Here is a 12,817-nt window from a genome sequence, read left to right as displayed (position 1 = left end):
ATCCCAGAATTTGAGGGGACTTTAAATGACACTTCATTTGTGCTGCTCTTCCTTCTCATTTTCCTCTATTTTTACTCTTCTCTGTCTTTTGTTTGTCCCACAGAGAGGTGTCTTCTGACAGGCAATGTCTCCTGCATTCAACAAACATTGGATGAGACTCCAAGTGGGGAGGGTTGGTTGTTAATCCTCAATGCTTTAGTTAAAGACTTTTCTCCCCGTGCTCCCCCTCCCCCCTCCCCCCTCCCCCTCTCCATCCTTTCCAGTTTTGCTGCAGCTGGCCAACGATGCATTTCCCAGGGATATGATGCTGGCTCTGTCCTACTTACTGGCCCTGCCTCAGGTAAGTGGATACACACACACACGCACACGCACACACACACACACACACACACACACACACACACACACACACACACACACACACACACACACACACACACACACACTGGGCCTTCTAAAAATGGTGGTGTGAATGTATTTTTACTGAGACTGGCAAAAGCTGCGTAAATCCATATCCTCTATTGATCCCCTACTTTTCTATGAGCTACTGCAGCAGACAGTGTGCAGTTTTTCAAAAGTTCATCAAAAGCATCACACTGTAGCCGCTCAGATTGTTAGTCATACAGTCTACATCATATCTCACACAGTCTCCTTCAGTTCAGCCAAAAGTCACAGTATATGCTTCACACATGCCCACCTCTCACCAGTTTGCTCCTCAATTGGTCTGCCACAGCCGTTCTGTTGTCTGCTGTTAGAATAACTGTCTGATAGAAAATGAAAGACAGAAAGACGCCTTCTGCAAACAGCACTAGATTGTATTTAAGTGGAGGGAGTGAACTCTCCCATGCATCACCAGTGAAATACTACACTGCCAAGCTGGATATAAATATATCCTGGAGAGCTTGTTAACGCCACTCGGATTAAACATTACTGACAAACCGACTGTGTGGGATCTGCATGCAGATTTATTTTTCTTAAGTCAATGGTTTAAGCGTGCTTATAAATCCAAACTATTGGTTTATTTGTGGACTCTGAACTGAAATGTACCACACTGAGTTTTGGAGTTGCAGTGAAAAAACACCATTCAAAACACAGACTCAGGAGAAATCCTCTGTTAATACTTAAAACCCACAGCCCTGAAATCCAAACTGATTGTAATCATAACATGAGCTCCAAACATCATTTTAAATGCATTTTTCAATTTGTATTTCTCTCCTACAGCCGGAATAGAGTGAATACTTTAAAATGTCACGATGACTGCGCATCTTGTACCTTCTTCTTATATTTATTCATCCATACACGCAGGTACTAGATGCCAACAGGTGTTTTGAGAAGCAGTGTCACTCTGCATTGTCGCTCCAGCTGGCTGCCTACTACTACTCACTGCAGATCTACACCCGTCTCATGCCCTGCTTCAAGGACAAGAATCACACTTTGTACCAGGTCAGCATGGAATACCTGCTCTGTGTGTGTGTGTGTGTGTGTGTGTGTGTGTGTGTGTGTGTGTGTGGTTGAGTGAATGAGGATACTGGTTGTGATGCTAAATTGGGAGGGAACAAAAATAAAACTCTTAAATGCTCTTTATACTGTAATGTACCTTTCTAAACTGCAAAAGCTGCACATTCCCAACACAATTACAAACAGATGAATTAAAGATGATCAAAGAGCAGAGTAGGTAGCGAGCACCACAGCAAAAATGCTGTGTCACCCATGGTTTAAATCTGCTGCTGGGTTACTGGAGGAACTATCAGAGTGAATGCAAGCAGATGGGTGTGTATGACTTTTGACAGGATCACAAAGGTAACAGTAGACTGACCAGTACATACATCCTTTTAGTGGTAAAGTTTAAAAGTCAATACAAGAGTAAAGACGAATTATGTGGGTTTTTTGTTGTTGTTGTGGGTCAGTGTTAAAATACATGCAGCTCTATTATGTAAATGTTGGAGTGAGTAAAGAGAAAGCTGAAGTGGAAACCAACACAATTATACATTTTATGTGACAATTTTTTTAAAGTATTCTCAATATTACATAATGGGAAAAAAAAATTGAATTTTCATAAACTACTCTGCATTCAAATTCAAATTTACTTCAGAGCTGGTAGAAAGAAATAGCACAGCAGTCAATGATAGTGTCATCTGCAAAGTGCTGAAAATAAGTTCAAACTCATTCACTTCAAAACATGAATTAACGAGATAAAGCAGCAATCAACAGTGTCCCCATGACATGAGTGTTAATTCTACTACATATCTAATAAACTGTACACATAAAGAAACGCATGATTAACTCTTTGATATTTTGCACCTATAAATGTTCACTTTTAAAGAGCTTCATAGCAGGAAACATCATCACATTCCTTGCCATCTGACAGTCTCACATTATCCAATTGATTCAGGTACAGTTTTATTCTTTTCTTAAAGCTACATGATGTTTAGACTGAGCGAAATACCCAAACCCATGGCTACATGCCTTTTAATAGCTGCAACATTACATTAAATTTAAATGTAGCTGTCATTTTTATGCATTTCTACAAAGTTCCGCATGATTTTGCTTTGACAGACGGATGATGGGATTGACAAGGTTAAAGCCACTCAACCGCTGCTTGGCTTCTTGGATGGAGGGCATTATTCCTAGAAAAGTAATGTTACAAAAGACTTTACAGTGATAAAAGAGGGAGAAAAAAAACCATCATAATCATCTATCAAAATGGAACAAACTGGAAAAATAACTATGGCTATCCTTTTACACATCAAAATTCACTTACGTGTGTTTTAATCTAAGACCAAACATTGGACTGTGTGTACTTTCATCTGTGAATGTGTATCCACGTGTTTCTGTGTTTGATTTACTTGTGTAAAATGTAAATTTTTTTCACCAACAAATATTTTAATCATAGCAGCCAGACATTCTGCATAATTGACTACCTCCTAGACTCTTTCAATTGTACAAAATTGGAGTGTCTGTAAAATATATGTTGGAAAGAATAACTAACTAATATCATGTGATTTTAAGGCTGTTTTGGGGCTGTTAAAGTTACATTATATCCCCCCCCCCCCCCCCCCCCCCCAAAAGTGAATAATAACCAAATAAGATAAGAAGAAGAGATCAGAAAAATACAATTGAAAAGGGGAAGAAGAGGCTTCAAAATAGTGTCAGCAGGTGGGTTGGGGGGTGTAATTGGAAGAAAATAAGAGACGAAATGGCTCTGACCTTTTCCTTGAGTGGACCGTGGCTCTCATGGGTTTTAGTCCAGGTAGAAGAAGGGAGGTAAATTGTTGAAATAAAAGAACGGAGGAGGGAAAGAGACCAGCACAAGAAGTGGATAAGTGTGTCCCAGTTGACATTCAAGGTCAGGACTGTGCACAGGAATACACACTCCCACATCCCCACTCACACAAGTACACACTAACAAGTCACACTCAATGTTACACACACATGCTCATCCCTGCAGGCCGCACGCACGCATCCTCCCAGCATCCTAATGGCAGTAATCACTCCCCAACCTCCTGCCTCAAGTGAAGTTCAAGTCCATTAACTTAAAGCATATACAGCTTTTTCTCCTCAGCACTGCACTTTGGCAGTTATATTTTCATTTTTAGCTCATTTCTTAATTTTCTCTTATTTTTTGTCATTTTCTTTCCTCTTTTTCTTTTCAGTGTGTTCTACCACAGTGAGTGCTTGTTATCATTGTGTTCCAGGTCTTGCCTTCCCTTTTCTTTTATTGATAAGGTGGTGGAAACTTTTGTTCGAATGATAGAAGCAGGAGGGAAGAAACCTCTCAACCCTCCTTCCCTCTTTCACCACATGCACAAGTTTGTATTTTTTCTTCTCTCCTCCACTATGTACTTCCTATGTATACATCTCTGCCCCTTACTCTTTCCTCTCTCATTCAGTTCAATGAATTGCTTTGTGTGCATGACAGTTCTGGTTTATGTGCTTTCACGACGCTTCCCTCTGTCCATATTATTTTGCTCCGTCTGCTATCGTTCCTCGTTCTCCCTGCACTCTGTTTAGAGTCTCACACACACACACACACACACACACACACACACACACACACACACACACACACACACACACACACACACACCAACCACCCCCCATGGGCCCCCGTCTCGCTCTTGTCGAATCTCGGGCCTCTCCATTCACAATATTATCTTGACTCTGCATGCTTTTATACATTTCTCTTGTGCCTTCTTTAGCTCTCTCGCTCTCTCTTATCTTTTAAAGGCGCACATTGTACATAGTGTGATATTTAATTTCAGATATGTCTGACAGGGTGCGTGGGTCTGTATTTCATGCACACCCTTGCTTTGCAGTGCAAATTGGGTTAGCAGGGGGAAAAAAAACATGTTACATACCCGAGCATGTGTTTTTATGTTTTTATGCATGTACGTGCATGCGTGAATCATGTGTGTTGCATTCTTTTGTTTGTGTGTAGTGTGTGTGTGTGTGTGTATGAGTGCAGGCTAGCAGCTTAGTTGTATGTGATTCTGTGTTAGATCTGTTTCCCCGTGACAGCGGGTGGTGTATGTGTGTGTTTGTGTGTTGTGGTGTGTCAAGCTGTCTCCAAGTGTTTCCCACTTGCTACTTGAAGAGCAGTAACACTGTCTCAATAACTCTCACGCTCTTTCAATTCTCTTGTCACTATCACATAATTTCATACCCAAGCAATAAGACACCAAACACTCAAGCCACCGAAGTCATTCAGTTGCAAATAGCACTGGAACTCTCTGAGGGTTTACTCAAGGTGTTTGATGTGTTTTTAAAGCCTCAATGAACAGCCTATTTTCTCACTTCTCTGCAAGAAAAAGGTTTTTGAACTGAAGCTGCCTGCAACATTCAAAGTGATGATGAGGGAAACATTCAATTAAAATCAATTTACTTAAATTTTAGATCATGTTGGACAGTAGTAAAACATAAGATAAATGTTACTGACAGTTTAGTAAAGCTCTCAATCGTCACCCATTGTCAAAATGGGCACTCCTTCAACTCCTTCATAGTCTCAGATATATATACAGTATTACTTGTACCTTTTGGAAGGCTTTACCAATACCTCATCAATTATGCTTTTATCTACCTTTAATATAATGAACATAAACATTTATAAATAATACTTGTTGTCACATCTTGACTTTTATGCTTTAAATCAAGCAGCAGCAACCTTGACATCACCCATTTGTTTGTAAAATGCTGTTCTAAAGTTCTGACTTTTTCCTTTGCCATCTTGCTATTTTGGAGATATGTTTTACACGATATACCACAGTTGGCTGGATTTAAACATTTCTGTCACCGAGTCAGATTGTTGAGAAATTGTAGGAAGTCGTCGTCAAATTTAAATATGAGGGTTCTGTCCTTGTGGCTTTAGGACTCCAGCGAGCTTTCAGGAAAAGTTCTCTTGGTTTTGAGGAACCTCAGCTTTGAGACAGAAGCTTTACCATGGCGTCCTTTGTTCACAGGAGTTATATTATTATGTCTCAGTTAAACCTAAAACAATATTCAGAGCATTTGTTCACTTATACTTCATTAATCCCTGTGGGGAAATTTGCTGTGTTTGACCCTTCAGCCGGGGGACCGATTCAAATCCAACAGTCACAGGATCAACGTAAATAACAGAACATAAATATATCTAGGCTGTGGAGTGAAACACAGATAAATTTGACATGCAAAACGTTGTCATCCTAAGAGAATCAGAATCACTTTATTGTATGTTTATACATGCAAGGAATTTGACTCCGGTTATAACTTCCTCTCAGCGTCCTAAAAAACCCAAAACAGACAGACATAAATAGACATAGGTATAAAAAAAAAAAAAAAACACACTTTGTTAAAGCATAATTTATTTATTTGTTTACAACTTTGGTCTTGTTTTGTCATTTTGGTCATACATCCTGTTAGTGAAAACATTTCACTGACCTTTTTAAATACTGAGATCTGAAAGTTGCTGCGACATCGCTAGGAAACAGGGGTATGAAACACGGGCAGGGATTGTGCAGGCTTTAACCTCCGTGTTAGCTGACCTTGTTTGTAAGAGAAAATTGAAGCAAGACCTGATCGCAAACTGTCCGAAACTCATTGGTTTCATCTCTACAGTAAATGTGCATAAGGATTTCCTGCATGTGCAGTGACAGGTTATGAATAACCTTTTAGTATGCTCACTGATGGTTTGACTGCCTGCCAGTTCACACATTTTGCTCCGTCAGATTTTGTTGCATTGTTCATAGATACCATTCTTCGGTGAGGATACTGTTGTTTAAAGTAATCGCCAAAACTACAACAAAAAGAAAAACCTATTTGCGATTAATTTGATTTGATTTACTACATCTTTTTCTTCTTACCTCGTTTCCCCCCCAACTGAGCTTGTCATAATACCCTTACATTTTATACATTAGAAAAATAATTAATCAAATAAATAGCAACATTGTGTGGAGACTTATTCAGTCTTATTTTGTGTGTTTATTCAAGCCATGGAAATAAAACAGTGATCCCACAGCCACATTTAAATTTTTCACCTCTCTCAATATAACATTAATACATTAGTCTGCTCGTTTGCTACCATGTAGCATCTACGTCGCAGTTTATTTAATCAAGGGATGACATTTTTATTCCTTTTTAGAGATATTGCTTTCACCATGTTAAGCTTGTTCAGTTGTCTTGTATTACTCGGTAAAGAGGTTTTTACAACAGTCAGCTCTCTGCTTCTTGAGCATTCTGTTGCCCGCTATTGACTTTCAAGGTCTTTAACTGTTACTTTCCCATCTGATTATGGCTCCCAGGTATGTCGGAGCAACTTGAGGCTTGGCGACATGGAGGCTGGATTTCCATTATTCCCCAAGGCGTATGAGCTGATTTCCACTTGCTCACGCTAGAAGTTTTCATTATATTGGCTAAAGTGCTCATTTGCGAAATAGGGGTGCTCTTTACCGTAATTGTTGGTGTTTACACGATATTGCAAAATAGCCCGTGTTTATGGAAGTGTTCAGTGCCATTTACCTGTGCTTGTCAATTTTTTAAAATGCGTGTTTCTACTTAATTGTGTGTGTGTCTGTGGGAGAGAAAGCGTATGCTTAGCATAATTGTGGCTGTGAATGTGCAGCTGTTGTTTTGCAATGTGCTGAGTAAAGAGATTGAGATTTTTCACTCAACCATTTATCTTTGCCTGCAGTCACCATTCTCTCACTCATTGAGTATTGATCACCCACACTTATGCTACACACACACCGACGTAGATTTAAAAAAAATACACAATACTAACATGCACACAGCGAGCATGACTCTGGAGTTTATCATGCAGAAAAACTGCTTAGCTCTTCGCAAATCTCATTACAACATTTAGTTTTAGAATAAAAGCCCACAAATCTTTGTTAGGTGCTTTTACTTTCAGTTCATATACTCAAATGAAGCCAGTTAACTGGAAACAATACTTTCACCGTTATTAAGTTTATAAATCTGTTTTCTGATACAACCCGAAGGTAACAAAGGATAAAGTGTTTCATTTTTAAGACTTAAAGATAAAGTTTACCAAAGAAATCACTAGACAGAAATTATATTGTTAGCAAATGTAAAAACTCTTGCCTAATAACACTGATATCCCTTGATAAAACAGCACTTTACGTACATCTACAGACATTTTCCATTGGCCACAGGCATCGTGTTTTTTTTGTTTTTTTTTCAATTCATGGTCACAACAGGACTCTAGCTGTGGGTCAGGGGAGCTGACCTTGGAAGTGCTGGACCACTGAGCTTGCTCCCTGTTGTTGAATTGACTGGAATAATGAGTTGGACTGAATGACTTACTCCATCATGGAAAAGAACCACAAATCCAGTGACTTTGCCTCCCTCTTTTTGTACAAATTGTGGACTTTTACAAATTGCACTCTTGTACCGCAATCATTAGCAGTCTGTATTTTAACCAGGGGAGCCCTGTAAAGCAGAGTCACTGCAGAAAAGGGCCTTATTAGTCAAACATGCGAACTCTAAATGCACTGTTGCAGCTGACTAGGAATGTTTGAGACTGTGTCGTCTCTAAACCTTTGATTAGATGCACGGGTCTGCGCTAAGTTACTCCTGCTCCTCTTGCTCGTGCCTTTGCAGTCGTCTTGGCAGCTTTGTGTCTTGCTTGTGATCAGTCCTCTTCATGGTGTATTATGACCCACAGTACAGTTGAGCCTGTTTATAGAGTGATTATTCCTTTAAAACTGATGCATTGTTTATTTTCCCCCCTCGCCTTCTTACTAATTATGTGCACATACTGTATACACCATTTACAGAATTAGTGCTAATGAAGCCACTGACTGTATAGCTAAGTGTTAGGCATGGCGTAAATACAACTCATTAGGATCATTACAAGGTTACTCTCTGGAGAGGGAAGACATGACTGTTTCTCGATAACCTTAATGTGATCCTCACCACAGAAAGAGAGAAACAAAGTGTTAATTTATGTGAGAAATTTGTATGTATGTGTTTGTGCATGTTTGTATGTGTGTGAGGGTGTTCTTTTTTTGTGCCACTGATTTTGGTTGATAAAATGATAACGCATATCAAATTGACTGATGATCACCAAAACAGCTTTTGATAGCTTTTTTGTCTGTAGAAACTAATGTTTTTGGTCATGAGACCCTTGTGATGAATTTAGACAATGACTTAATTACGTTGACTTCCAGACTGCTTGGAAGATACAAGATACCATATTTTTGGCAGCATTAGTACTACAACCAACACGCAATTGGTTGTAATGTTATTTGGTTTGCTGTTCTCGCCTTTGGTTGAACCTTCTCTTTTGCAGCCAAATAAGATATCTCAGCAACTGTGATGGATAGCCATGAATTTCTTTCTTTCTTTTTTTTTTTTTTTTTTAAAGCCATTTATGGCCCCAGAATATCCGCTGACTTTGGTGCTTCAGGGACAAAAGTTACTCTCCAAGACCAAAGACAGCGGGATGGCCAGGAGCGGTTTTCTTTAACTTTCGCAGAGTTGTCTATCGTAAATTTGTCCTCCGGGGTCAGACTGTCCACAACAAGTCCTGCTGTGACGTTCTGAGGCGTCTGATGGAAAACATTTGACCTGAACTGTTGCACGATGGCACTTGGGTTGCCCAACATGACAACACGCCCGTTCACTCTTTCCTCGGCCGCCACAACATAATCGTTGCTCGCCACCACGCCTACTGGCCTGATTTGGCAACCAGATTTAAATCTGGTACAGTTGTTGGTTGTTATAGTTGCAGTCTCTGAACCTTTTGATTACACATAGTACATGAGATTCCCATCAGCCTCAGCTTTACTTTGTGTTTAGTGCTACTTACCAAATGCTTAGTAGTCTAACATGCCTGGCAAACATGGTAAACATTTTACCTCTTAAACATCCTAATGTTAGCATTGTCATTGCGCGCATGTTAGCGTTCTAACATTGACATTTCAGCCAAAGCACCGCTGTGCTTACAGCCGGGCGCTACTTGTGAGCTTATCTAGCTCTATACTCTGCTATGCATTTTATCAGAATTTTCCAAATATGGCATTCCTTTCTAAAACTATTACAATGAGAAGATGAAAGTTCTGTGGTGGTACACATCTAACTTGTTTGCATAACTTTCCAGTACTAGCAGACTATGAACGTTTGAAATAGTGCTAACACCTGCAGGAAATAAACAGTGGGTGGTACCGTGCAAAACCGCACTGAATGATGTTCTATTAATATTTGGTTACATTAATAAAATTAACAAACTAAAAGAGTCACTTGACAAACTCAAAGAGTCACAACAAAAATACTTTATTTCATTATTTACCCAGGCAGCCTGGGAAACAGGATTTGCACTGGCTGCAGAGTTGGAATAGCTGAAATATAATAACATGGGAAATTAAGACTGAAAATGAGAGTGCAAGCGTGGTTGAAGAGATTTGAGACTGTGACACAGTCTTTTTTATTTTTACACTGTTCCCTCTTCAGAAGCGTCATAGCGAGGAGGGGAGTACAGAGAAAAGAGCCTGTGGCAGCTGTGGAATAGCTGAAGGGGAGTTAGAGAGAGTTGGCTTCCTCCCAGCTGTGTAACATCACACACTACTTAATGCAATTACACTTTACATACAATTTATACACTCCTCCTTTTGAAGATCAACTACACACAGCTTTTTAAGATATTTTGAAGTAAAATAAGCAAGTAATTATATAAGAAAAAAAACAGGAAAGACGTTTCATTTGCTGACTTTGGAGACAACTGGGATTGTATAGAGTACTTACTAGAAAGAAGGATTTCAGAGATTCTTTAGTAATGAGGGAGGAAGGATGACAAATTTTTGAGAAATGGAGGGTTGGGAGTATAATCCCGACAGGACACAGCACTGTAGATGAATGCCAGAGAGAGTGAGGAAGATAATGCAAACAGTATTTCATCATGAAAGCCTTATTTCACTAATGTTCTTCAAACATCGGCCTGTCCATCACAGTCTCAGCAGACTTTCTTCTCGCTCTCTATGTTCTGCTTTATGTGTCATTCTTCCATTTCTGAAAAATAGTGTCCAAGTTGGAGCCAGCATTAACAAATACCTCAGCTTTTTTCTTTCTCTTTCTCTTTCTTTTCCTTCTCCTTTTCCGTCTCCTCTCTGTTTCCCTCCCAACTATTCCCTCTCATATCTTGGCTCCCCTCTCTGACTTCCTACCTATACCCATTACACTTTTAATATGCTTCCTTTTCTAACTCTGCTCCTAACTCCCCTTCCTGCCCTGCTTTTGAACTGCGAATCAGCCACCATGGCTGCCGCTAAGGCCACATCAAAAGATACACACACACACACACACACACACACACACACACACACACACACACACACACACACACACACACACACACACACACACACACACACACACATGCTGAGAGCAAGAAGAGACACACACCTCTGTTTTTCAAGCTCACACATTTCCAGCAGCCATAATTACCTTATGCAAATAAGATCAACAAATAAACCATCTCATCCTGCTGGGCGACAGCATATACGATTGCCAGCTCATTTAATTAAAAAAGAGGTGATGAGAGAGATACAACATTGACCTACCTGTCCCTCTGCACGACACGCTTCATCATAAACGTGCATCCACTATCGTGTTCCCCATAGGCCTAAAATCACGGTAGCAGCTCGTTCCTCATACGTTTACCCATACTTTTTTGACATGTAGGAGAAAACTCCGAACATTAAATTGCCTGCTTTAAATCAGGTGTAGCAGTCTGACTTTCTGGAAGCAGAATTATCGAAGCGCAGCCAGGGAAGTTCATCTGTCCTTACCTTTTCCTTCAGATTTTTTGAAAATTGCTGCCATTTTTGAAAATAGCCTCATTAGTTTGTCACGGCATAGCAGCTGAAGACCTGTGAAGTTTTAGATACCATGCGGTGCAGGGTGTTTGAAGCTCAGTGTGTGACTTTCTTTAATGATAAGCCTTAAGGGCAGTTTGCATTTGCTCAAACAGGGCTTAAACAGTGTAGTGCACCTCCTGTATCACTCTATAGGTAAGACTTGCATTAGAGAGTGGTTAAAACATAGTCAGAAAAGAAAAGGAAGAGTGGATATAAAAATCTGTAGAAACTGGTTAACAATTAGCCACATCCATCAAATAGACTTTTTTTCATATGGAACAAAAACATTTGACCATTTTATCATTTTACTAAATATTTATTTTTAGGGTTTTTAAAGGTATTGACTGAAACAAATAAAAATAAAATTAGTAAATACTTTCAAACCAAGCGGCAACCAACAGTGATGTCACTCATTGGTTTGTGAACGGCCGTAATGAGGCCTCAAGTTCGGATATTGGCCGGCACCATCTTTCTAGTTCGAAGCGATTTGTAGCCAAAGGTGACCGTATCTGGATGAACTGTGGGGAGCAAGCATGGGATCTGACTCAATCTGATTGGAAAACCCAACGATACTACGTACCGCTCACCGATAGCTGTAACCTGACTGCGCTACAGACCTGTCAATCCAAACACACACACATCCCCAAAATCACGGCTTTTGAGTCTTATTTTCTAATCAATGACGGGATTATTTTCAGATGGACGACCAGAACACTAAGAAGGAGTGATTTTACGTAGCAAGACAGAAGTAACCTGTGAAAAAATGTATTGACTTCAAATTTTATGAGACGAGTTGATTGAAGCCGGAGGTTTTTTGGAGTCGACCTCTAGCTGCTCTGTGACAGCTTAAGGCACTTCCGCATCAGCCTAATTTTTCGGACCCGGAAGCTACGTCCTTTTATATACACTCAATATTTCAAACGTGGCCTACTGTCACCCAATGCTCCTTATTGCAGTGTATGAGTGGAGCAAGTTTAAAAGCCAGTAAGCTGGCAGTAATTCTAAATCAGTAGCCAACATGTTCATTCCCCCATTGCGAAGATTCCATTGCTCTTTTGTTCGTAAACATGAGTTTTTTTCCCCCCCTTTTTCATAGGCTGACCCAAAAGAGTTGATCAGATTGGTCACACAGCACGTGTCCTCCTATTCGGATTGGTCGGAGGAGCTGCAGAAGTTGATCAGCCAGCTGCACATGTACAACGAGCGTCTGACAGACTTCACCCAGGCGCAGGTGTTACAGGGGTTGGGCCGCGGCGTGGACGTCAAGCGCTTCAGCTCTGACTCTGATTACAAGAAGGAGACCATCCTTGGTCTCACAGAGTAAGTATGTGTATGTGTATGTGTGTGTGTGTGTGTGTGTGTGTGTGTGTGTGTGTCTGCTGGATATAATTGTGGTTGGAAATAATCATTTCTGCAGTGGATTGGTTCTCATGTCAGAAGGGTGCACTTTATTCAGTTTGAAAAAAGAAATG

At 40.1% G+C, this 12,817-nt stretch overlaps 1 protein-coding gene across 1 annotated transcript in view; it reads left to right on the top strand.

Annotated features, from left to right (window-relative positions):
• The window catches only part of nbas (NBAS subunit of NRZ tethering complex), a 151,888-nt gene that overhangs the window by 79,528 nt on the left and 59,543 nt on the right, over positions 1 to 12,817 (top strand). The window contains exons 40-42 of the mRNA XM_069158355.1: positions 264 to 340; positions 1,306 to 1,443; positions 12,442 to 12,665. Coding sequence (XP_069014456.1) covers positions 264 to 340; positions 1,306 to 1,443; positions 12,442 to 12,665 — 439 coding nt within the window. The remainder of the gene's footprint in view (positions 1 to 263; positions 341 to 1,305; positions 1,444 to 12,441; positions 12,666 to 12,817) is intronic.

Source organism: Embiotoca jacksoni, unplaced genomic scaffold (genome assembly GCF_022577435.1).
Source record: "Embiotoca jacksoni isolate LCO1_2020_lvr unplaced genomic scaffold, fEmbJac1.0.p SCAF_23, whole genome shotgun sequence".
In the NCBI taxonomy this organism is placed as follows: domain Eukaryota; kingdom Metazoa; phylum Chordata; class Actinopteri; family Embiotocidae; genus Embiotoca; species Embiotoca jacksoni.
The sequence above is the reverse complement of the archived record's forward strand: the minus strand, read 5'-3'. Positions and strand labels throughout refer to the sequence as shown.